General features: G+C 36.7%; 1 protein-coding gene across 1 annotated transcript in view; it reads right to left on the bottom strand.

Moving 5' to 3' along the window:
- The window catches only part of RIF1 (replication timing regulatory factor 1), a gene marked incomplete at its 3' end in the record, with an annotated part of 45,028 nt that overhangs the window by 6,937 nt on the left and 10,697 nt on the right, over nucleotides 1-27,394 (bottom strand). The window contains exons 10-30 of the mRNA XM_080927208.1: nucleotides 26,148-26,299; nucleotides 22,787-22,904; nucleotides 21,857-22,021; nucleotides 21,364-21,474; nucleotides 19,713-19,775; nucleotides 19,383-19,483; nucleotides 18,227-18,328; nucleotides 17,179-17,249; nucleotides 16,235-16,415; nucleotides 14,157-14,264; nucleotides 13,703-13,852; nucleotides 13,304-13,403; nucleotides 10,103-10,367; nucleotides 9,098-9,140; nucleotides 8,068-8,270; nucleotides 6,862-6,961; nucleotides 6,143-6,262; nucleotides 5,292-5,443; nucleotides 4,596-4,679; nucleotides 4,468-4,519; nucleotides 906-3,959 (exon numbers count right to left, since the gene is read on the bottom strand). Of these exons, the coding sequence (XP_080783334.1) occupies nucleotides 906-3,959; nucleotides 4,468-4,519; nucleotides 4,596-4,679; nucleotides 5,292-5,443; nucleotides 6,143-6,262; nucleotides 6,862-6,961; nucleotides 8,068-8,270; nucleotides 9,098-9,140; nucleotides 10,103-10,367; nucleotides 13,304-13,403; nucleotides 13,703-13,852; nucleotides 14,157-14,264; nucleotides 16,235-16,415; nucleotides 17,179-17,249; nucleotides 18,227-18,328; nucleotides 19,383-19,483; nucleotides 19,713-19,775; nucleotides 21,364-21,474; nucleotides 21,857-22,021; nucleotides 22,787-22,904; nucleotides 26,148-26,299 (5,495 nt within the window). The remainder of the gene's footprint in view (nucleotides 1-905; nucleotides 3,960-4,467; nucleotides 4,520-4,595; nucleotides 4,680-5,291; nucleotides 5,444-6,142; nucleotides 6,263-6,861; nucleotides 6,962-8,067; nucleotides 8,271-9,097; nucleotides 9,141-10,102; nucleotides 10,368-13,303; nucleotides 13,404-13,702; nucleotides 13,853-14,156; nucleotides 14,265-16,234; nucleotides 16,416-17,178; nucleotides 17,250-18,226; nucleotides 18,329-19,382; nucleotides 19,484-19,712; nucleotides 19,776-21,363; nucleotides 21,475-21,856; nucleotides 22,022-22,786; nucleotides 22,905-26,147; nucleotides 26,300-27,394) is intronic.

Raw genomic sequence — 27,394 nt, 5'->3', positions numbered from 1 at the left:
AGTTGAGGCATTAATGACAGTTCAATTTCAGCGTGGAAAACAGGTTCTCACACCAAGAAAAGATTAAAAACCATGTGCTTGTTAAGGCAAAAATCAAAGCACCATCTTCATATATACCATACACATATGTTCAAATATATATTCTACTGTATCTGATATTAATCTCAAGATTAAGTTGAGAAGATCAACATGACATCTTTTTAGGACATGTTTTGCTAAGCTGAGGAAATGTTTTATGTCAAGCAGAGATTACATTTTTCTCATTCTTTTAACAACCTATATGGAAGCAAAAGGCCCAAAAGGTAATTATTTAGATGACCCATTTTTCTCTAAAACTCTTCATGTGCCATGTGCCAAACATACTCAACACTATGAATGAGATTTCTCCAACCTCGGAAAGGAACAAATACTAAATAGAACAGGGAAGAAGCAATTTGGTGCACACATTTAAGTTTACCTGTCTCAAAAACTAAGGCCTGGGCAATGTGGTACAGTAATAGAGTATATATAAGTGGGCTCCTGGATTTAATTTCCACAATAGTGAGGGGGGGGGGGATGCAGGAGAGAAAAAATGAGGTAGATACAAATTACTTTGTCTTAGAATTTTTTTTCTAAGTCCAAACACATATTAAGTGCTGAGCCTTTTTAATCAACAATCTGTCTGGTTTCTTAAATCTGGTTCCACAATTTGGATTATAGAAAAGGAAGATCCTAAATGAGAACTACACATTATGTCCCATGTGTACACCTACATCAAGTTCTTGAGTGTGAGGTGCAAGACTACCTGAAACCCTTTCTGTCCTTTCCATAGGGAGGGGCCATGATCCTAACACCCTTTTACTAGGTTTCACATAGTGACTACATATTCCAAGCAAAAATTAGATTCATTACTGTTTCTTTCCTACCTTGTTAACTGGTGAGATCTCATCTTCTTGGGATCTTTTCAGTCCTCTCTTTAAAATGCTTGTGGATGGAGAAGCCAAAGGTGACCAAACACAGCGCGCCTGTATACCACTAGGACTTTCACTTGTCGATCCAAAAGAAGGATCCAGTTCTAACTTTTCAGGAGATGCATTACTGCTTTCTGCTCCAAGTTCAGAAGATACTTTAGGTATCTGAGACTGTGGTAATTCCTCCACTTTCTCGGAAGTAAAGCAAACTTCCTGCAGTGTACCATTTCCCACTGTAGTTTGATTGCCACTTAATTTTGTTTCATCCAATTTATTAAGTTCAATGTTTGTTTCAGTTTTGCAATTGAGAGTTTCTTCTCCAGAACTCATTTCAATGTCACTAACGAAGCTCTCAGTGTTGACATCCATTTGTCCAGACTCAGAGGTGACAGCAATCATGTCCATACCCTTTACCCTGGCATTGTCATGTTCAGTGTTCATCTGGGCTTTGTAACTTTCCATTTCTTTGCTCATTTCCTCACATGAGCCTGAATCAGATTCACTGTTATCCCCCTCTAGTTCCCCACTTGCTGGATGCTCAGTCTGAACATTCTTGCTTACAGGTGTGGTAGTAGAAAGACCCATACTTGAATTAAAGTCCTCAGTGGCTACTCCTTGAGCATTCACTTCATCTGTATCTTCAAAAACAGCTATGTGGGCACTCTTTTCCGAGACGGCAGCTCCAAATGTGGCGTCTTTTACATTTAATTCCGCAGTTTCAAATCCCTCTGGGTTGGACACAGCTAAAGTTTTGCATGCCGTTCCTAAATCACTAACATCACACTCTCTTTTCAGAATAGCGTCTGGATTTTCTACTTTGTTATCTAAAGGGTGTTTCTGTGAACTGTCTTTGCAATTACTTAAGTTTGGGCCCTCAGCATTGTACTTCTCATTACATGGCTCTTGAATTTCAGATACTGCTTCACTAGCATCTGTATCACATGTTTTTTCTTTCATATTTACTATTTCAGGTGGGAGGGAATTTTTATTATCTTCTTCCAATTCAGCTTCAGACTTAACTAAATTACCAGTAGTAAAATTCTCTTCTTTAAGACCCAAACGAAAATTCACAATAGGTTGTTCCCCTACCAACTTTGTTTCAGCATGCTCATTAGCTTCACAAGATTCAGGTGCAGTCTCAGGTACTTGTATATCTGTCTTTTTTGTCTCCACAATCTTTATGGCAGAGTTTTCTGTGTTCTTTAACCCAATAAATGACTTTTCCTGGGACTGTGATTTTTCACCACAACAGTCACAACTTTTAGATCTCCTGACTCTCCTACTTCTCTTGTGTTGGCATTCAACTACTTGGGCGCATTTTTCAGGAGACACAGAAATGTCTGATGCTCCCATATTACTATCAGTATCTCGTTTATATAATCTCTTACTGGCATTCCTAGTCCTGAGGTTTGATTCTGGCACAGGTAGACTTACAAATGAACTGTCTAAACATTTGCTCATCTTACCTTTATCCTCGCCTGTAAGTGGAACTTGCAGTGAATCTGTAGACCCAGAAGAATCCTGAATGATTACTCTATTGTTATTTGTAGTTTTTTCACAAATCCGAGTCTCTACATTTTTATCAACACCAGGAACTGCCTGACCATCATGTGTCTGATTTGCAGTTTTCATAAATTCCTCTTCAACCATTCTATCTTCCTGTTCTTCAGTGTCAATACTGTCACTGCTTTTATTTTTCCATTTTCCTGATCGTTTCTTTCTAGAAACTTCTTCCTTTGCCTCAGAACTATCAGATTCTGAGTTTTCAACACCGGAAATCAAGCCCTGAGAAGCTCTTCTTGTTTGATAACGTGTCCGACCTCTTAATTGTTTCTCAGATGATTTATCTACATTGTCCAGGATACCACCACCATCAGAACTAACATTCTCAACATCTGGTTTTCTTCTATTTTGGTCAATTTCAGCATTAGCACTGGGTTCCCCTAAAGTTCTCTCATGTAAACTATTTCCTTTTTCAGTTAAATTTTCCTGTACAGGTAGCTCAGCAGTTAGTTTTTGCTTGGTCAACTTATCATCTTTGATATGCCCTGGACTCTTTAAAATCGTTTTTTCTTCTTCCTTTCGTCTTTCCTTTTTTTGTTGACCACTTTCCTTATCTTGGCTGTCATTAGAAGACTCTATTACTTCTGAACGCCGCCTTGAAGACCGTCTGAGTGTTTTTGGATTTGGAGCTACTGCAGCAGCCTGATTATCTTCATTTACTATTTGTTCTGTTGATGCTACAACTGGGGATGTGTTTTCTTTAGATTCCATATCAATGCCTATGTTTTTCTCTTCTGTGGTTAAGTCTTCCAATGAAGCATTTTCTACTGTAGGTTTAGAATTTCTGTCTTCATGCTCATGGGTAGCTTCAGAAGAATGATTTTCTGATACACATTCTGTTGGACTGAGCAATTCAGGAGGGCTATTTTCTAATGAATGTTCTTCCTGTTCGGATGTCAGTGCCAGCTTAGACTTTTTATTAACCGACTGCTCTGATTTACTCCACCTCCGACCTGCTTTCTTACCAACATTTGCTAACTTCTCTGAATCAGACTTTGAGTAAGTCACTTCTCTTTTCCTTGCTTTTGGTGGAATATCAGTTTTGGTGGTATTATCCTGGTTATTTCTCACTTTAACAGTGGAAGACATGTTATTCAAGGGGGATGGACTAAAAGGTCTGGTTTCTGAGCCATCAAATTTCTCCAAAGTAATAAAGGTTTGTCTCCGACTTGTAGGCTGTGGAGGAGTTCCGGAAAGAGTGGCATTAGAAACTGAACTACTGCTGACCACTGAAGTTTCTGAACTGGATGAACATTCAGCTGACATTATCTTTGATGAAACTAGTATTTCTTTTCTAGCATCAAAACCAGTGCTCAGACTTTCTGGATTTGTTTCAGCAACAGAGCCACCGTTATTTGGTAAAGAAGCCTTCTCAGGATGTTCATCTATTTCACAGTTTTCCGGGACATCTTGAGGGATGAGATTGGCATTCTCCATTTGCTCTTCCTACAGAGAAGCACATGAATTACACAGAAAAACACCACTGACTAGAGAAATTTAAATATAATACTGTGGTAATTACAATTTTCTTGGTAAACTTAAGAATAAATTCTGGTAAAGGTACTAACTTTCAAAATACTGCTGATGTTCCAAAAGTACCAGTAAAAAACTATTAGCATACTTTAAACTGATGATGTTCAGTTAAAACCTCACTGAAACCAAGACTGGGAGAGGCAGGATATCAGGTAGCTAAGAGGAACTTCAACTCCATACCAATTCAAAGACATCCTGGGCTACATTAGATGCTACCATAATGCTCCCAACTGCAAAGTTATTTACTATTTAAATGTATACATAGGTACAATTCTGCTAGTGTAGAGTTCAGAGTTAGGAGACTAGTATACATTTTAACAATTAGTGAAATAAAGATCTGTATTTATAATTTACTAGTTCAAAGAAATGTCATGCTAGAAGGAAGATTATAGAAACCCTGAAGTTCAAACACTGCTTATACCTTAATTATCTTGGCATCTTCTTTTGATTTTTCAGTTAAAGTGAGGCTTTCCCTAAGACAAATTAGATAAATTAGTTTATTTTTTAATTATATAATTAGAAAATTACTCATAAAAGTTTTATACTTACATTGATTCTTCTTGACTAAGCTGAGCAGAAAATAAAGTGTCTTGTGAAGCATCCAGATTATTATACAACGCAGGAATATCACACCTAGGAAAAACATTTATAAAAATTCCAAAAACCTGGTAATATATATTTCCAGCATCACAATTCTTAATTATTCTATTAAAGTATGTTTAATGAACCATATAAAAGCTTATAGGTTTCCCTAAGAAACTACTTCCACTTCCAATATTCATATACCTCACTAAAGGCAGTTTAGAAATAACCTCAGTGGTAAAGGATGTGCCTAATCCTGCAGAGACTTGATCCATCAGGGTGGGGGTACCCTGCATGGGTTGGAGGTGGACTGCACTCTCAGAGGTGAAGGGGAGGAGGGAAAAAGAATTGAAAGGGGGCACTGGATGGGGGCAGCATCTGGGATGTAAATAAATAATTTGAAAAATAAAAAGTTTAGAAACACTGGGTATATCACTAGATAGATTAAAATATTATGAAATCCCACCACATAAGTACATCATCTGCCATTAAAATTTAGTATACTCAGGCTAGGTGTAGCAGCTCAATGGAACAGCACTTGCCTGGCATAAACATACAATGTCCTAAGTAAGATCTCTTCACTAGGCACCAAAACCAAAAATGCATGCACACATGATTCAGAACATTTATCTACAGAGAACTCAAGATAAAAAGCTCACAAACCGTTTTGTCTTGAGTACTTCCTTCTGGTGCTCAGTTAGAATCCTTCCCTTAGTCTCTTTTCCTTCTGGAGGTATGAAGACAAAGTCAGTAGACTTTTCCTCTTCCAAAAGCTTACCACTCTTTATTTTTGGAGATGAAGAATCTAGTTTCAGCTGTGGATTGTTAAAAATAAATGTATGAGTTTGCTAATTATTTACTCATTCTTCTGTTTCCTAACACTTTGGCATTATTTTTCAATAGTGATTAGAAACATGAAATCAATACCTTTCTCATTTGAAGACAAGGTCTCTTTATGCAGTGCAGGTTGGACTAAACTTATGATTCTCCTGTCTCACCCTACCAACTCTGTTCGAAAGCATGTAAATAAAACCAATACAATATTCACAATAAAAAATTAAATGTCCTTTGCTTTCTCCTAACTCTAATATTCAGAAGATAAACAGTAAGCCTCTAAGGAGGCAAAGACTATGGCGTTAAGAGATACATGTTTTAGGTAGGCAGCAAATCACTCAAAATTAAGCTATATGATAAAGATCTAACCAAAGCGTCTACATTACTGTCATGCACTATACTGTGTTCTTCAGGAATCCTTTCATCTCTTCTCAGGAAGAGTGCCCTTTATCTAAGAATGAGCACCAGGCTAAGCGTCATACAGAGTCGCCATTACTAACAGGAAATCACTCTGGGCTTCTAGACATACAAGTCCTCATAGCCAGCTTTCTCTAACTATTATCCCACCACGATACCAAAATTTATTTTGACACTCCTAGCTCTTTATTCCAATTAAGAATTTTGTATTCTTAAGCTAGCTAATATTTAAAATTCTAGTAAATATACTTCAGAAAACATACTTTGGCCGACAATTTCACATTTTCTTTTTTATCCTTTGCATGTGCCAAAATGGAATCTCTTTTTCCACTTGATTTTCTTTCCATGCCACTTATCTTGACATTTAATTGTGAATTCTCTGTCTATTGAGATAAAATGAACACATTAAATATACATGTCTACTATTCTGCTGCTGGTCAGATTACCAAAATCATTCTATTTTAAATATGCAAAATTTCTGACTATTCAAGTCTATTGAAAACAAAGGGAAGATGCTGTGCTGATACTTATCTACTTGCAGTCAGTTTTATAGCTTTAACTTTTGTGAACTGAAAACAAAACATAAAGTAACCAAATTACTAGACTCAGATACTCAACAAAGACTTGAAATTTACGAAAAAAATGAAACTTTCAACATTCCAGAATAAAGGTCAATAAACCGAAGGTAGGACAAAGAACACAAATGTATTTAAACATTTTTCTCTTACACATTTATGTATAATTATGTACAATTATGACATACTAAATTATGCAGAACACACTAACAAGCTGAACTGTTTTCTCTGGTTGGTGAGAATTCTTTTTGACATAACTTGTTCCTGAGTAGAAAGCTTGTTTCCCAAAAAGACCCCATTTCATGTAAGTTAAGGAAAAGATAATGTCATTGAATTTTTTCCTGTTCAAGTTCTGATTATTGCTGCTCACATATCAAACTACTCAAAGTTTATAAAAAGAAACTTACAGCATCTGAGTATGGTCCACTGGACTCACCCATCATCTCAACACTCTCCAAACCAGGCAACAGAAGCATAATTTTTTGTTTGGCTTGTCTTAATATGGGCCTTTAAAAAAAGCACATAGATATATAGATAGTTCATAAGTGAAATGTACTACTAACATTAACAACATCAATTCTGAAAGAGGCTTTCATGAATCTCAGGCTGGCCTCAAACTTGTGATTCACTTCTATGACTTTGATCTGACTTATACACACACAACAGTAGAGAAATTAGGCAATATTTAGATTTTTCTCTACTTTTCACAGCATTTCCACACATTCTTTCAAGGCAAGAAGCTTCCAGCACTCTGGAAGGTGATCAGCATGTGTTTGAAGCCAAGCTATATTATAGGTGTGAAACTATGTAATAAATGACAAACTAAAAACCTATTTTTAAAGATTTCATAAGGGAGTAAAGGCTTAGTGGTTACCAGTGCTTTCCAAGTCAGACTCACTCCCCAAGACCCACATCGCGGCTAACAACCATGAATAAATCCAGTTCCAGAGAATCCAATGCCCTCACTGGCCTCTACAAGCACCAGGCAAGCACATTAGTTATAAAGATATACATGTACTGATGTGTATGAAGTAATTTTGTTTAAAAACACATTAGAAACGAATAAGGTAGCTCAACAGTTAAGAGCACTGGTGAGAAGAAATGGTGGCCTAGTCTTCTCTCGCCTCACAGGACAAGACCATTCACGCAAAATAATATTTTTTTCAATTTGTTTTAAAGAAGCAAAATATGGTGGACATTGTGGCACATGACATTATTCCCAGCTCTCAGGAGGCAGAAACAAGTGGACCTCTGTAAGTTTGAGGCTAGCCCCCATCTACATAATGAGTTCCAGGACACCTAGTGTTATGTGGAAACCTTGTCTCAAATTTAAAAATAAACAAGTAGAACTAAAAAGAAAATACAGAAACAAAACCAAAAGTTAATTATTACTACCCATGTATGACTTTATTAATAACCTTCGATTCTCGGCCCCTGTTTATTTCAAGGATTTTCTATGGCATATATTGTTTCCCTAAAGCCAGTAACCAACCCAAGTTTAACAGCTTCCACATATTCTGATACAATTAAATTCTGCGCAGTTTGTGTCCAAATTCAGGTTTACATGATTATGACAGAACAAGCAGTTGTAGAAAGTTGTGATGCTAACATACTTTAACTCCTCAGGATAAACCAGAGCTGTGGCTTTAGCAAATGTAGCATTCCACAACAGAGCACTCTGTTTCCGAATCTGTTTGTTCTTGTGAAGAAATATTATGCACAGGAGAGGAGAAAGTTGTCCAAGAAGTTCACTGTCATAGGATCCAAGATAGCTGAACTGTAGACAAGCAACAATTTCTCCTAATAGCTTTTCTAACTAGAAAAAGAGTGGGGGAAACAAATGATATTGTAAATACAAATTTGAACACTATGTTATATTTCCATTTAACATCTCGAGTGCCTTTAAGCAACACCATGGTCATCATAAATACGCACTTCTCTTTACACATAAACTATCAGGTAAATTTACTTTAAGTAGTAGTGCTGTAACCTGATTCACAGCTCTTTCTTTTTAACAGGAAAAAAAGATTTCTTATTAATTGCAAAAGCTATTATTATTTATACAATTTATTAATATATTATCGCCCACAATCTCACATAAAAAAGGATGAGCTCTGAGAAATTACATGAATTAAAAAAAAAAAAAAGCTACTTAAGAATGTATTCATACCCCATTACTTTATGTCCATTAAAAAGCAATGGGGCTAAGAAGGGTCAGTGGATAGCACCACTTGCAACTTGCATTCAAAATACCTTATTCAGTTTCTCAGCACCTGCACTGTCAGGGACGACAGCCTCATGGGATCTAAGACCTCTGACCTCCATGGTGGAATCTATTTATGTACAATTATACATACATGCTCACACATTTAAAGTAAAAGTTTTTTAATGAATTGAGATGGCAAGGAGGGAAGGGACTTTTCACTAAGCTGATGGCATTTCAGTTCCTAGGACCTACACCTGCACAAGTTTTCTATTGCCCTACACTATGGCATGCATGTATATGCGCACACTGCAAATATAAGTGTAAAACAACAATATTATAACTTCAAAAATCAATTACGTATAGAAAAGATTATTGCCTAAACCATACATATCCTGTCCTCATTGATAAATTCTATTTTATGAACATTGTCCACTTACCTTGTTGTTCAAACTAGTGTACACTTTAGGAATGTCATCAAGCCTGGGAATAAAGATATGATAGTTATTATTCTTATTTTTAAATGCTATCACTACACTACTTATCAAACTAAATCTCAAAGTGAAGCAATGCAGGCAAAAAAATAAGATGAAAGTCACATAGTAGTATAAAATGTCCCAAGAATAAGATGCCAAATATTAAGTATGAAGTAAATCTAAAAATTAAACATTTAGAAAATAAAATCAAGGGGCTAGAGAGATGGCTCAGTGGTTAAGAGCACTGGCTGCTCTTCCAGAGGTCCTAAGTACAATTCCCAGCAACCTCATGGTGGTTCACAACTATATATATATGTAATGACAGCTGATGCCTTCTTCTGCTGTGTCTCAAGACAGTGACAATGTACTCACATATATAAAATAAAAACATGATAAAAACAAAAACAAAACAGAACAAACAAAAAACCCCACCCAGAACAGACCCCTAGTGTACATGGTAACTACTTGCCTATCTCCTATCTTTTCTTTATGTAAAGTTCAAGTGGATTCAAGGGTCTGGTGATTTACTATTCTGCCTGTAAACTTTTGAGCTTCAAGTGTTCCAGACAACAAAGTGTATAGACAAGCAAGGTTATTATGTTTAGTATACACATTAGGGCCCAGCAGAGAGGCTCAGTTAATTGTTGGTCTTAAAAACAGAGCTTAGAGCTGGAACTGGTGAGCTCCACGTTAGTGAAAAGTCCTAGCTCAAAAGGCAAAGTTTAATCCAGGCACTCAGGAGAAAGACCTCTGAGTTTGAGGCCAGCCTGGTCCCAGAACATCTAAGGCTACAGAGAAAAACCCTGTTTTGAAAAATACAAAACTACAAAAAAGGTAGAAAGTAATAAAAAAATAGCAGCCTGTAACATCTATATGCTTGTGCATATTTGTGAATTTACAAACATGTAAATTACACACATACAAAACTCAATGTAGTTAATTCCACATGAATAAGCTGAAAATACTTACTTTGAGTTTTCATACAGTAAAGCTAGGGGTCTTGTAAAAGTTGCAAATAATTCTCGGATCATAGAGGTCAAGGAAATATGTCCAAATATATTCGAAAGCATGCTAATGATAGAGCTACCAATAGCAAGCAGTGTGTCAGAGTAGGTTTCCTTGAGACTTAGAGTGTGGAAAGAATCGATGACTCTCACAATTAGCTTAAATAAAGAAGCCAATTTCCCTAGGGGTTCCTTCTTCTTTCTGGACCAATCTGAAGATCTCTGTGGTGCTAAGAAATAATTGGGTTGATTAAAAACTTAAGTACTTTGTTATGCCACTATCACTTATATATTTTGCATTTAAATGCTAAATACATCAAATAGACTTGGTCTTGCTGCTTACTGAAACTTCATATAAACCTTCAAATGATACAGCATTAGGATTAAGTATCATTAATGTATAAATAAAATCCAAATTCAATGGAAGATCTCAAGAAATCAAAATAAGAATTTCTAATGAATTATACATCTCAATTTCTTCTATATCTCAGAATTTCAACAACTTGTTTATAATTACCAAAAATACATGACAGAAGTAACAAAGCTAAATTATGGGTTTTCAATAATAATGTTTTCATTAAAAACTAGTATTTCTACCTCACACACAGTTCGTTTTTCCTTTACAATCCTCTCTTAGATCTCTCTAGATTCCAGGTACAAGACAAAACCCACATTTCTCTTGCCCTGAAAATCATTCTCTTTCCAAAAATAACCTTTCTGTATAAAACAATCAAGCCTTGGCAGAGCTCAGGTCTATGGGAAGGGAACAGTCTAAAGCTAAAATCAAGGCTGTCACTAAAAACCTTCAGTCATCTCATCTAGAAGCAGTTTCTTCAACATAATTACACATTAAAATAAAAGAATTTCTTTCTGCTACTCATAAACTCTCCTACTAAATGTTAGACATATCAGGATATGGCTAAGGTGACAAGGGATGTGAGGAGACTGTCCCAAACACAAATAATTGTCTGACCAAATTTGATCAATTTGTCAATAGGTAGGTAGGTAGGCAGGCAGGTAGGTTGGAAGAGTAAGAGCAATAAATGTCTCTAAGTAGGGTAGGCAAAAATGCAAGAGAAAAGGCACTTGGGTTGTATGCTTCAGTACAAAGGAAAAAAGAACAGACTAATGGTATACAAGCAAGAAAGTCTGTATCCTCAACATCTACAAAAGGGGCAAAACAAAAGAGTTATATAATCTCAATGCTGGGAAACGGAAACAAGAATATGATGGGTTTGGGTGCCCAGACTAGCAAATCAGTGAATGCAGAGTTACTGAAGTCCTGTCCCAAAGAAAACTGGGCAGTAAGAGAGCTGTGACTTTTCAACTTTCCTAATGCACCGACCCTTTCATACGGTTCCTCCCTCGTGGTGTGGTGACCCCCAACCACAAATTGTTTTTAATGGTTATTTCAGTATGGCTGTAATTTTGCTGTCATAGAAAGTAATGTAAATATTTTTGGAAACAGAGGTTTGCCAATGGCATTATAACCCACAGGAAGAAGGCAGACATGGACCTTCCTTTGAAAGGCATACTCACATACACTACAAATAAATAACACCCAAACACACACACACACACTCACACGCACGCACACGCACGCACACAAAATGGTAAAGATATAAAGATAAACAGAAGCAAATATATGAAAAATAGAAAATTCATGAGTTTTCATATTGAAACTTATTTTCTACACCTCTAGTAGAAAAAATATAATTCTATTCAATAATTATCAATTTTTTGAGAATGACAACTTAAAACAGGGATTTTATGATGTAACTGATAAAAAAAAAATCAATGAATTTCTGATACAAACTAATTTAAATCTAATCAAATGAAAACAGTGTGATCACTTCAGAAATGAGAGTGAGTGGGGGCCAGGGTGGCTCATGACTTTAATCTCAGAAGGATCACCCAAAAAATTTTAGAATTTCACAAGTTCCAAGCTATGCTTTGCCTACCTAGTGAGGCAACTATCTCCCAAAAGACAGTTTTAAATAAACGACAAATATCACAGTGATTTAGGAAGCTGCAGTAACAAATGACACGCTTCCTGAGAACAAGGTATTTGGAGCTCATTTGGTACACTGCTTGCCTATCAGGCATAAAACTTTGGGTTGAATCCCTTGTAACAGAAATAAAACCACCATGCTTGTAATCACACCAATCAGCAGATCAAGACAGGAATGGCAGAAGTAAAGGACATCCTTGACTACATAATTAGAAGTCAAACTACAGTAGAGACTCTGTCTCACATAAAAAAAAAAAAAATGAATTAAGTTCTCCTCGTGCCAGCCTGGGCTATTTTCTCTGTAAACAACAAAAAACAAAAACAAATGGAGGGCAAGGAGGCACACCAGGGACATTCAAAATCTATTACAGTAACCACAATACACCATTTATTACTCAATAGTAAACTCTACAATGAAAATGACAAACTAACCAACAGTATATATATATATATATATATATATATATATATATATATAAACATTATTAAAATGAATGAGGTGTGAATTAAAAGAATCACTGCATTAGTTCTGTGGTTATTTACAAAAAAATTAAAAATGAATCCAGCCTTGAGGAAATATGGCAAGTTCAAATGAAAGAATAAACAAAAATGATGCTGGCCAAATGCCTCATCTGTAATGAAGATGATACTGGGAAATAGTCCAAGCTGTTTAGACTGATCACCACTTGTCTCTATCATACTTTCAAACAGGGGGAAAAATAAAGTCACACACACACACACACAATAGAAATTAAAAAAAAAAAAAAAAAAAAAACCTTATACCTTGGGAAAAAAAATACCAAAAAAAATAAATTTGGAATTTTGTTCCTTTGAGACTGAGTCAAGCAGCCGAGGATGGCCTGATACTCATTCACTATGTTGCCCATCCTAGCCCCGAGATGGAGGTGAACCTAAGCCAACAGCTAGAAGAATTTAGGAGTGTGCCCAGCCATGACTGTCATTGAAGAATGTAACCAAAAGATGTGTAGACAATTCTAAAAAATGTTTCTCTACATTGAAAATTTGTTTAATTGATATTAGCAAAATAATCTAGTAACTCTGTAAACTAAGAAAAGCAAACTGTAAGAATTTCCCCTAAAATTTCAACTATGAAATAGTATATAAGCAAAAATAATAATAATAATAAAAACTTACATTTGATTTTCGGCTGGTATTTAATATTATATGGTGAAAAGTCGATACAATCAACCATTACAATAATAATATGAGATATCCTGTCCAAGAACAGCAAATCCTAAGAAGAAATTTAAATATGATAATCAGAAAATTTTACTATAGCCACAGTCAAAGACTCAAGACACACCAAAAAATGTTTACTGTTTATGCTACAAATACATGCCCGTAAGTATTTTCCAATTAGTGCACAACAATGTACTTCTCAACAATGGGCAACTAACCTGCAGGAAAGGTGAGCTGTGGCTCAAGGAAGGTACTAGGAAAAATAGCTTAGATGAGGGTTATTTACTCTTATACAGAAGTTTCAATAAACTGAATTTTTTAATGTTATCTCCAATTAAAAAGAAAAAAACTCACTGAAAGGTTTTCATCTTCCAAACTGCACAGTATTTTAGAAGAAAGTTCTTCACAGCACAAGTTCTCTTCTGCTGTTGCCACCACGGCAGCACAGCGAGCAAATGCTCTATACAATTCTGACCAAGTTTTAAGTAAAGTTTTCATGGTACCCTAATAACAAAAACAGAAAGTTAACAAATTGACACCATCATACCAATTACATAGCAGGATGAACACATCTCTTAACGCCTGAAGCATGATACATTTCACTTGTCAGAGGGACCTGTTAAAAGCACCATAAATTTCCAAAGGTCAAAAGTCAAAGAAGGCCCAAAACCAAATCCTCATTCCAGTTTTCTCTTCTACCTCCACCCCACAAACACAAATTCAAGAAAAATCAGAGTTGGTGCCAACCATATATGATATTATTTCCAGAAAGGCACAGAATGCTTACACAATCAATTCATGTTCTTACCGTGGGAAATGTCTGAGCTGACAAAATATGGTTTATTGGCAAAGTCAATGCACTATAGATGGCACTAAAATTATGTTCTAAGGCATCACCTTGATTCACTTCATTGGTCTGAAACAAAAATATAAATTTAGACAAATTACTAACTCCCACCCTTCACAGTAATGTAGCTTAATATAACACAGCAGTGCTCTACTACAATACACTCTACCGCTTGATACCAGGAAAGAAAATAAACACCCGTGCAGAGAATCAAGATGTCATACTCAAGTGATCTCAAACCCTAATTTGGCATTCTGACTACCATGGGACAACAGCTGGAAATGCTGTGGATACAATTCAAGGTCATGAGTTGCTGCTGGCTACTGCTATGACCTGAGAGGAAGGCTCCAAAACTCAAAAACAAACTTCTAGTCTTCAGAATCCTGACAACAGAAGAGTCCCATTTATTATCAGAGCTAGAAGTACAGCCCAGTTATCATGTAAAGATATACTTTATGTTAAGTGCTTCACTCTAGCACTTAACATAAAACAAAACAAAACAAAGCAAAACAAAACAAAACAAAACAAAACAAAAAAAGAAAACAATTCTCACTGGGCGTCGGTGGCACAGGGCTTTAATCCCAACACTCGGGAGAAACAAGCAGATCTCCAAATTTTAGGCCAATGTGGCCTACAGTTTGCCTTTCAGGACAGTAGGGGCTACAGAGAAACCCTGTTTCAAAATACCAACAAAAACCTGTAATTAATTCTCTTGCTTAGTCATTGGTCCATGTAAATTTTGTGTTCTCAGAAGAAGAAATTTTGTGTTCTTTAGAGAGCAAACTAAGAGAGAGATAAGATCCCAAGCTAGAAGTTAATGCTTACACCAGCAATGACACCATCTGGAAGGCTAAAGGAGGGCGGCTAGCCTAGACAACAATGAGTTCCAGGGAACACAGCTGTAAAGGCCAGCATCTCAAAACACACAGAAACTCAAATAATTCCTCCAATCAGTCAGAGCACTAGACTCATAAAAGGCCTCTATCACCATTCAAGGTCAGGATTCTTAGTTTTGTTTTTTTTGAGACAGGGTTTCTCTGTGTAGCACTGGTTGCTCTACATCAGGCTGACCTCAAACTTGGAGATCTGCCTACCTCTGCCTCCCAAGTGCTGAGATTAAGGCATGAGCCACAGCACAGCTAGGGTAAGGATTCTAAGAAAGTGCTAGCTAGCTTAAGAAGCCTACTTTTATTAAAAAAAAAAAAAAAAAAAAAAAAAACAACAACAACAAAAAAAAAAAAGCTGGGGAGTTTTCATCCCATGAGTTACTTATCAACCTAAAGAATACCCAAAGAAATTTGAACTATGCTCCAAAAGCAAACAAAATATACCAAAACAAAAACAGGAAAGTTAATTTGCATTCCGTATCTTATTAATATTCAAAAACCTATAAACACTTAAATGTTTAAACTCAACTCTTAATGAGGCACTATGGCTTGAGCCTGCACATATAAGCTATTTAAAGTAATACTATCTATCACATTTGGGAAGCACACAACCTAAAGACCAACGTTGGGAAGCTAGGATACAAAGTCAGCTTGGCTACAGAATAAGACTTTGTTTCAAGAGGAAAAGAAAACAAAGACCATGTTATATTGAACTGTTTCATAGAGGGAACAACAAAAGTATTCAAATAATACAAATAGTGGAAGAAAAGGGCAGGAAAAGAGTCACAGACAATGGGAGGCTGGTGTAGGCAACACAGTTAAGATATGGACAGATCACTATCATATAAAGGTATTATTGGCCCTATTAAAGGGTTAGAAACTTGTCTATACAACTTCATATCACTATGGAAAATGGAGTAAACTACACTAATCAATCACTACATTAAAAAATAGTATTTCTAAAATTCATACTTATGCTCTTTCCAAAATAGGTAGAAATGGAGACTGGTAGCACAAGCCTGTAACCTCCTGGCTTGAGTGAGCAGAAGCAGGACTGTGGCAAGCAGAAGACCAGCCTAAATTACATAGCGTCCTAATAGTAAATAAATTAGTCCAGACGCAGGAGGAGGAGTCATTGCAGATGTGCCCTACCTGATGAATCCCATCAGTCAGTGGAGTGACTATCATACTCCACATTCTCCAGAGATGCTCCTTGTTTGCCAACTGCTTTGCATTCTGATTAATCACAGTTAGTACAGAATCACTAAAAGCCAGGGGTGATGTCGGACCAGAAAGCACACAGCCTATAAGTGTTTCTAGATTGAGAAAAAACCTAAAAAATATTAAAAATGTGTATCAGAATGGTCATTTCATCCTAATGATATATTAACAAAACTCTAAAATTAACAGGTAAACACAAGAAATGATGAATTCTAAAGTCGTTTTATTATTTATCCCCCGAGCCTCTAACACCACATGATCTACTGTTTTAAATTTTTTATATTAATGACGCAAGAGGTAGAATTCTAACTCAAGGGTTAAGAGTACTTGTCCTTCTAGAGAATCTGTGTTCAGTTTCCAGGACCTACACTGTCACCGACCATGACTCATAAAGTTAAAGAATTTGATACGCTCTTCTGGTCTCCAAGCATACACATCGTGCACATACAGGCTGGCAAAAGACCCGCACACATAAAATCTTTTTTAAAAAAAATATTGTGTTCCACAAGAACTGGTGGCAAGCATCTATAAATCTAGCATCTAGGACTCTGACATAAAGACTGAGACTGTCTCTGTCTGTCTGTCTGTCTGTCTGTCTCTCTCTCTCTCTCTCTCTCTCTCATATCCCTGGAGAGGTAGGCAGATCTCTTTGTTCAAGGACACATGGCTGTACACCAGGATGGTCTACAACAGCCACACTAGACAAGGATACAGATACGGTCATAATAAAAACACCAAAAAACAAAAAGAGCATACTAATACACATCTGTTATGCTAGAAGTTAGAAAGTGGAGGGAGAACACATTCTATCAGTTTCTTTACATAGGAATCCCAGGCCATCCTGAGATGGACTGGATTTAAAATAAAGTACATACTTTTCATCTTCTACACCACATTCTAAAACATTGTTGAAAATTAACTGGATTAAGAACAATGCTGGAGTTCCCTGCAAATGGAAGGAAACAAAGTTACAATTCCCACTAAAAAGAACTGTTTGTTTTCTACAGTCACTAAACATGACTTATTTTAGCAAGAATAATTTATCTTTTCTAAACATTATTAAGGGTATGAGGACAACAGTTAAGTTTATTTCTAAAAACAACACACAATGCCAGGCATAGTAGTAATCACACACTTGTAATCAAAACACCCAGTAGGTTGAGGTTGTAAGTCTTACAGCTCAAGGCCATTGTGGGATAGTGAGACCCTGTCTTTAAAACAAACAAACCAAGCCAGATAGGATAGCACATAGGAAGCAGAGGCAGGGAGATATGTGAGTTTGAGATTTTAGAAGCCAGACTGATCTACAGCAGAGTCCTAGGCCAACTACACAGACAGTCTTACATTTTTCTTTTTAATAAAGAGGCTAAATAGGTGGTCCAGTGGCTAAGAGTGTTCTGTTCTTCTAAAGGACCAGGCTTCAGCTCTCATACCCAAATCAGGTGGCTCACAAACTCCTTTTTAACTCTAGCTCCAGGAGAATGACACCTTCTCCTGGTCTCTGCAAATGCTGCACTCACACACACAGAGACATAACTAAAACGAAAATGAATAGTAAACAGATTTTAAATAAATACATCTCCACACTATGGATCCCAGGCCTCCTATGAGAAATCACAACCAGTAAAGCTTCAGCCTGTTACAAACCCAACTCACATTCACCTAGAATCTCAGTCTCAAGCTGACATTAAGCTTTCACATGTTTTAGCAGTAGCCAGTTTGTATTCCATACAAACAGAAAACTTTCCTTCTATTATTCAAGGGGGGGGTTGTTCATCAACATACTGTCATAGCAGCACCTTTAATTTTTCACAGCAATCTGCTATTTTACATACAAGTTTTTTAACTTAATCAACTAGATACAGTTAATTTTTTAAAGAAATTCAAAATTTTTTTTTGCCAATCTTTATATCACTGCACTACATTTAAGATACTTGCATTAAGAATATCCATATTAGCAACCTGATATGCTGGTGAACCTAATACTTTCTGAGGAAGTCCTTTAACTGTAATTTCCATGAGAACCTAAGAAAGAAAGATTTTACAGTAGTTAGCCATAAAAAACCTGAAAACTTGTACATAGTAAAAATCTTACAATGTCACCTATAGTTTTGACAATTTATCGGATGTGACTATCACTCATGATTGACTACATTTACTGATTATGTATATATTCATATTTTAAAAGTTGAAAAATATAGAAAATACACTACTACCTTATTATCATTTTATTAATGAGAAGCTATATGAACACATATCCATAATTTAACTATAATAGGCCTAGAAGCAAACATTTCAATAGCTTAACTGCAAGTTGACTCTTAGATTACAAATCAATAGATGCTTGAGCCTCCTTAACTGTTCTCCCAATGTCTTCCTATGCTTGTAGTATGTCAACTACACACTGTGTTAAGTGTTGTAACGGTTCTTAGTAAAACCAATCCAGCTGTTTTGGAAATACACTGAAAGCTGACAGCATTCATTTGAGCCTTGTCCAGAATGCTCTGCAAGCATTAACACATTTAACTATTTAAACTGTCTGTACTAGCTTTACAAACCCAAGCTCAGAACTGATAAACCAAGAAAGCAATTAATTGCCCAAATTCTCTGTTGGACAAAGATTGAATGTAATCTCTACAGCCCTTAATACCATCTACTACACTGCTCAGCAGTGTTAGTTAAATGTCAGTCTGAAAAGGCAAGAAAGACTCAGAATTTAGGTGTTATTTGTTCAATATATTATAAAAATTATAATTTACTCTTTCCATTCCTGCTACTTAAATTTAAAGCAGTCAATATACAGACAATGACAATGTGCTACTATTACCTTGCAGTCTAGACATTAGAATATGTATGTCCTTCCTTCCAGTTTTTGGTGAAAGGCTGATCCCTTTAGCCACACTGCAGTGCCTATAGCTGCAGTTGCTGCTACAGCTGCTTACTATCCATTTCAAATGACATCTGAATGGCACAATAAACTGCTAAGTCAAAAAGGCCGGTGCCAAATCTCATTTGAACAATATCAATACAAACTCAACTTTAAACTTAAGACTTTGAGGGAATTTTCAAACATATTTACCAGTGTTTTTGAAACAGGAAATACTTCTGACTTCACTATGTTTTCCAAAGATTTTAATAGGACCGTCAAAACTTCAGAACCTGATCTTTCTTTTCTGTTTCCTATCAAATAATAAAAGGAAAGATACAAATCTAAACATTGTTTTTTAGGTTAGTATTATCTACTACTAAAGTTATAAAAATTGTTTTACACATCAACAATCCCTGTTAATAAAACTGTTTAAAAGAGTCTAACTCTGGATACTGGTGTTCCAAGACCAGGACAGCAGTGGCTAATGCAGCACTGTACGTGTGCCATGTGTGACGGTCACGAACCACTAAGACTGCTTACCTGACTCAGTAACTGACTTCACCAAACTAATTAGCTCCTTCCAGATAGCACTGACTACTGCATCTGTCAAGGAAATAAAAAGGATTCAGTTCCTAGTACCCGATCTGTAATTACAGCCCTAAGGAAAATGATTCCACCTTATGACCTCCTTGAGCACTAGAACACTCTTAGTACACATACATACACGCAGACAATAATCACAAATAACTCTTAAACTTTTCCCCAGTTCCTCATACTAAAAAAGGAGCAAACTCAAAACTAATTTGAATATTATTTCCTTATACTATTTATAAAACTGCCATTTCAATGTTTCTTTACAGAAATCAAACTTTTTAAGGACTACAACATGCAAACAGTAGTCCATTAGAATAAATGTTTCTACTTTTCTCTCTTTTATTTCTATAGAGTTTTTTTAACTTTTTAATGTTGTCTACTCACCACTTTTGCAGAAAAAAAGCCAATTAATTTAGAAAGACACCATAGCCATACCTGGGGGTACTGTACTTAAGAGGCAAGGACAAGAGGACTACTAGACATTCCAGGCCAGCATAACTACATAGAGCAAGATGCTTTCTCCAAAGATGCAAGTTTTCCCCCCTAGTATAGACTCCACAGCCCCCAACCCACACCTACCCTTTTATTTATTATAAAACAAAATAAAAACCAATGAAAACGCTGCTCAGGCACTTACTGCCATGTCTGATAAGCAGAGTTCAATCCTGAGACCCCCACATAGCAGAGAGAACCAAGTTCTAAAAGTTGCCCTCTGTCTTCCTCACATGGTATGGCAATGCATGAATACACACATACATGTAATGTGACAAAATATGTTTCATTTTCCAGTCAGCTACAGAGGTTTATCTACTTATTTTTGAGTGACATAGTCTAGGTTTGGAAATCAGGTCGGTCTCAATCAGTGACCCACGCCTCAGCATCTGCAATGCTGGGATGGTTTGCTATAGCACTCAAGTCTGTTTTGAAAAAAAGGTCTCATTCTGCTGTCCAGAGTGGCCTCAATCCTCCTACCTTACAAAGGTAAGCCATACAACGAATTACATTTCCTTTTTTGGACCCTGAAGACAAATTTGAATGCAAAGACTGAAGATGTGAAGTCTAGGCTTAAGTCAGAACTCTATTAGTCACTTATAAAATTTCATATATTATTTATCTCTTTGAACTAACTTCTTTCTTTTCCTAGGTAGTTTTGACATGCCTGGAATGTGCCATATAAACAACAAAGACATAAATTACCACAGAGATTGGCCTGCCTCTGCCTCCCCCCATGCTGTCAGCCACTCCAATTTCTCCATTTCTAATGGTTTTAATAAAAGTTATATCAAAGAAAAAAAATACTAATGTTTTGATGCACAATCTGGCCAATGAGTTAACACCAAACAAATATTTATTTTATTTTACTTTAAAGTATACTTTTGGAGGCTGATAAGATGGTTCAATGGGAAAATGTACCTGCTTCCTATCCTGACAGCCTAAATTAGATTCCCAAGACACACATGGTAGAGAACTTGTGTCCCAACTTCGTCCTCTGACATCCACATGTGCTATGGCGCATGTATGACCACATCGATGCACAGGCACACACGATAAATGCTTAAAAATAAACTTTAGAACTGTAAAAATTCCCTAAATTTACCTGAAGCATCCCTTCCAACTGCAACGAAGCTATGGTGAACAGCAGTGATGAGTGTGTGGGCATACTTGGAGAAGAAGGAAGGACTGCTGATGAGCGGGTGTTCCAGTGGCTCTAAAGGCGAAAAACAAATACAATCAGGCCAACAGATTTATGAAGCAAATTTCTCACCCTCAAATAAAAATGTTAAATGTCTAAAAATATTTTTCCTTAAAAGACTGAAATTCAGCCAGGCTTAATGGCTCATGCCTTTAATGCACTTGGGAGGCAGAGGCAGGTGGCTCTGGTTTCAGGCTAGCAAGGGCTGTTACATACACTGATAAACTGTCTCCAAAAAGAAAAAAAAAAAAAAAAAAAACAAAAAAAAAAAATCTTTAAACTCATTTTAACTACAAGAATATTAGTAGTAAGTTGTTGTAAAACTGAGACCTTTCTTCCACCCCACGGTTATGTTTTTAAATGTTTCAAACACATGAATTATTTCAAAATCAAATACCTAAACTCAATACAATCTTGTGTTGCTTGGCAAAACTCAAGACTTCTGGACCCAACAAAAAATGAAGCATCATTTCCAGCCCCAAGAGCTGAATAGAAGGGATTGTAGCCATTCCTCCTATATTTGATCCGAGGTTCGCACGAGGAGTTCCGTAAGGAGAAGCACCTTTAAGAGAGAAAGACCAATTTATTCAAGTTATACTTCCCATCAAGATACTACACCTTTAAAAACATGATGTAAATCTCCCAAACATTAATACAAACCTTAATATTAATACCAAGCTTCTCTGTACTTGAACACAAACTATAAGCTGAACACTACGAAAATAAAGATAGCAGGAAATAACTTCTTCCTGATGCTAAGCTGCATTTTCTTTCAATGGAAATCATCTTTTAAGACCTGTTTTTTTTTTTTTCCATATAAGCACAGTAACATCAAAAGAGCTGAGCTTGGTTGTGGCCATTTGCAGTCCCAGCATTTAGAGACAGGATTTGTCAGTTCAAGGCCAGTGGGTTCCAGGCTAACAAGAACCATGTCACAAAAACAAAGAGTTCAAATTCAAGTCAATCTAGGCTAGCATTGCCTCAAATAGAAAAAATATTAAAATCTAGCTGGGCTACATACATAATGAGACCTAATGACAAAGCAAGAACAAAAGCAAAAAAGGAAAAATGTTTTCTAACTGCCAACAAATCTAGTTAAGTTATTAGTAACAAGGATAATATAAAATTCATTAGAGGCGTGGTCTCTAATCCCTATACTTGAGAGGGATTATCCCTATACCACATGAAGATTAACCTCAACTCAAGTCCTAACAAAGCTATATGATACATGAGATCCTGTTTCAAAAAACAGACATAAAAGAATAGAACTTTCTGCTTTAAAATAATCTCCTTCGAAGGACTTTTCCAAAGGAAGAAAATCTCTCACCCTTATGTCCAGGAGTCAGTGGACTTAAGCCAGGAGATGCAGACCCTCGACAGCTACTGCCTTGAGGTGAAGTAATGCTATCAGCACTTATTGTACTCTGAATCAGTGGCACACAAACCTAACAGAAGAAAAGGCAAAACAGCAACAATGTCACTGACCAGTTTATAAAGCTTTACAAGATATCTATTCTCATTCAGAAGCAACTTCTCTAAACACAGAACAAGCCAACTTAAAAAATTTAACACCTGATGTTTTCTTTTAAATAATTTAATTTCTATTTTGTGTGTGTTGAGGTGAGATGTTCCCTAGAAGCGGAATTACAGTTATGAGTGGCCACGTGGGTGCTAAGAATTAAACCCAGGTCCTCTGGAACATGTACCTGTGTTCTTAGCCACTGTGTAATCTCTCCACCGCTAAGATCTGCTTTAAATTTTTTTTTTTATTCTAAACATGACCAATTCTTATGGAAGAGGTAGCAAAACAAAAAACAGCCTTATGGTTAAACTTTAGTCCTATTTCTTATATCCAAATATCCCAAGATCTTCAAGTAGAAAGGTCTCAGAAGTTAGGAGCATTTGTTATTCTTGTAGATATGGGTTGTGACATGGTAACTCACAACCATCAAGTTCCAGGAGACTCAATGCCCTCTTTCTGACCTCCATGAGCACCAGGTTAGAGCATGGTACATACAGACATGCACACAGGTAAAACACTTATACTTAAAATAACTACATTTTAAAGAATTCTTTTGAAGATTCCTAAAATCTAGAGAAATATGAAACATTTATAGTCATAAGTATTTTATTCAACAACAAATATTCAATCTGAACTAAACTTTATTGCTCATTCCATGCATTAATAACTAAAATGCAAACCTAGTTGGGGCGGGGATAAGCCTTAAATCCTAGCATTTGGGAGGTAGCGGTAGGTTGATCTTAAGTTCCTAGCCAGCCAAGACTACAGCAAAACATAGTCTCAAAACAAAACAAAAACAAACAAAAGAAAAAAGAAACAAACAAACGAAAATGCAGGACAAGTTTTCAACACTTGTATTTGTCTGAGTTATCTGTGTTTTGGGTAATCCTAAAGCTCAGAAAAAAGCTGCACACATTAACAGTTTTGACAAGTAAGTTCTGAGTTAGTTACACATGCTACTCCTGTATTAATTATACATTTTCCCCCCAATAGGGTTTTCTGCAACCAAGGCTGTCCTTCAACTCAACATATAGCCAAAATGACAGACAACATAATTTTAATTTTGTTCCTCTACTTGTCCAGTGTTAGTGTTACACTCCAGTACATTCCCCATTTTTGTGGTTCAGAATTTTGAATTCAGACCCAGCCTAGTTTCATCAGGATTCCTGTCCTTAAGTTGCTGGTTGCCCGAAGATCCACAGGAGGAATCTTACTAGAATACAAAAACTATTCTCAACAGCAAAAAACCTTATGGGGGAAATCACCATCCCTGACCTCAAGCTGTATTACAGAGCAACTGTGATAAAGACTACATGGTACTGATACAGAGACAGGCAGGTAAATCAGTGGAATAGAACTGAAGACCCAGAACTGAACCCACACACCTATGTTCACTTGATCTTTGACAAAGGAGCTAAAAACATTCAATGGTAAAAGGACAGCCATTTCAACAAATGGTTCTGGTTCAACTGCCAGTCAGCATGAAGATGAATGCAAATTGATTCTTTCTTATCTCCTTGTACAAAGCTCAAGTCCAAGTGGATCAAAGACCTCCACATAAAACCAGATACACTGAAACTAATAGAAAGTGGAAAAGAGCTTAGACACATAGGCACAGGAGAAACTTTTCTGAACAGAACACCAGTGGCTTATGCTCTAAGGTCAAAAATTGACAAATGGGACCTCATGAAATTGCAAAGCTTCTGTAAGGCAAAGTACACTGTCAACCAAACAGATTAGGAAAGGATCTTTACCAATCCTAGAACTCATAGAGGGCTAGTATCCAATATATACAAAGACCTCAAGAAGTTAAATTCTAGATACTCAAGTAATCCTATTTAAAAATGGGATACAGAGCTAAACAAAGTATTCTCAACTGAACTCGAATAGCTGAGAAGCACCTAAAGAAATGCTCAACATTTCTAGTCATCAGGGAAATGCAAACCAAAACCACTGAAAGATTCAACCTCACCCCAGTCAGAATGGCGAGGATCAAAAACTCAGGTAACAGCAGATGTTGGCGAGGATGTAGAGAAAGAGGGACACTCCTCCACTGTTGGTGGGGTTGTACACTGGTACAACCACTGTAGAAATCAGTCTGGCCTTTCCTCAGAAAGTTGGACATAATATTACCTGAGAACCCAGCTATATCACTCCTGGGCATATACCCAAGAGAAGCTCCAACACCTAACAAGGACACATGTTCCACCAGGTTTATAGCAGCCTTATTCATAATATCCAGAAGCTGGAAAGAACCCAGATGTCCTTCAACAAAGAAATGGATATAGAAATTGTGGTACATATCAACAATGGAGTATTACTCAGCTATTAAAAACAATGATTTCACGAAATTCCTAGGTATATGGATGGAATTTGAAGCTATCATCTTGAGTGAGATAACCCAGTCACAAAAGAACACTCATGGTATATACTCACGTGTAAGGGGATACTAACCCAAAACGTTTGAATATCCAAGAAACAATTCATTCAACTTACTTACGAAGCTCAGAGAAAGAAGGCCAGAATGTGGATGCCTTCTTAGAAGAGAGAACAAAATGCTCCAGGGAGGAAATAATGGAACAAATAGAGGAGCAGGGACTGGAGAAAGGATCATCCAGAGATGCCTATCCACCCCATATGCAGCCACTAAACACATGCACTATTGCTGATGCCAAGTGGCACTTACTGGCAGGAACATATGAATGCCTCTTCAGAGGTTCTGCCAGAACCATACTGATACAGAGGAGGATGCTGGGAGCTATCCATTAGACTGAACAAGAGGACCCCAAGGAAGGAGCTAGAGAAAGGACTGAAGGGGCTGAAAGGGTCTGCAACCCCATGAGAAGAACAAAATGATCAACTAACCAAACCCACCACAGCACCCAGGGACTAAAACACCAACCAGTGAGTTTGCATGGAAAGACTCATAGCCCCAGGTGCATATGCAGCAGAGGATATCAGTCTCTGGCATCAATGGGAGGAGCCTTTGGTCCAGCAAAAGACTTATTCCCAGTGTAGTGGAATGCCAAGGAGCTGAGGTAGGCAAGAGGGAGCACCATCATGGAGGTAATTGGAGGGGAGATGGTATTGGGAGAAGGGGATAACATCTGAAATGTAAATGCAGAGAATATCCATTTAAGTTAATAGTTAATAATTATTATATTACCTGTTCAAAATTGGCAGGGAGCTGAGGTCCAAGTCTTATCAGTAAATACCACCAGACTTCTAGTTTTGTTAATGCTAATGTTTCTGTTCTCACATGAATAGAACTCAAAGGCTGCATTAACAACTTCAGTCTTTTTGCACTACAAAGTATATCTTAAAAAAAAATACATGAACACAAGTTAAAGACTAATATAGCAAAAATGGCCAGACTAAATTTCTCACTTTGACAAACTCTAATACAACTGAGTCAAAACCAGAATAGAAACTGTAGTATTAGATAGATACATTATAACATAACAGGGTTACTATTCCAACCAAGATTATGGATATATATGTGGCAATCTCTATAATATTTCAGGTTGTTACAACTGAAGGGTTGCTAATCCCATTTAGTGGATTAAATGAAGCAAAGCATGCTCCAATTTCCTAAAAAAAATAGAGGCAAAGAACCATAGAGGCTCATGCCCTGCAGAACTCAGGGAGGGACAGGACATCAGAAGGTATAAGCCAAAGACATGGTCAACATAAGATTTTAGCCCCAAAACAACAACAACAAAATAGAGGCATGTTTTTACATTATAACAACAAAGGCTATTTTAAAAATCAACTAATGGCCAGGTAGTGGTGACACACTCCTTTATTCTGAGGCAGAGGCCAAATGGATATCTGAGTCAGAGACCAGACTGGTTTAGAGTTCCAGGACAGCCAGGGATACACAAAGAAACCCTGTCCAGAAAAGCATGCATGCATGCATACATACATGCATACATACACACACACACACCAGCAAGCACCATTACACTAGTGCCCATCTAATTTTTAGGAAGCTACACATTTAGTCAGCCTTGTACCCTACTTTAATGACCTTTAGGCTTCTACACAAAAATGAAACTTAAGTGTTTTTTGTCTTGTTTTGTTTATTTGCTAATTCTTGAGGTTTGCTTTCATTTTTATGTGTATGTGTGTTGTTTGGGTAAATATATGTGATGTTTGCAGGTGCCCTTGGAACCCAAAAGAGGGTATCAGGCCTCCTGGAGCTAGAATTATCCCAGCAGCTATAAGCCTTCCAATATGGTTATGTCTCCTGTTATAGCAGAAAGCACTCTTAACCACACTAACCCATCTCTCTACAGCCCCTCAAAACCATGTCTAAAAATTATTTAACTAGATGTGTTCTTGACTTGGGTACAGAAAACTAAGATACAATCTCTGCTCACACATATCACAAGACTTCAGAAGGACTGAGAC

The sequence above is a fragment of the Micromys minutus genome (genome assembly GCF_963924665.1).
Source record: "Micromys minutus genome assembly, chromosome: 13".
NCBI classification, from domain to species: Eukaryota; Metazoa; Chordata; class Mammalia; order Rodentia; family Muridae; genus Micromys; species Micromys minutus.
This window is presented reverse-complemented; position numbering and strand designations above follow the sequence as displayed.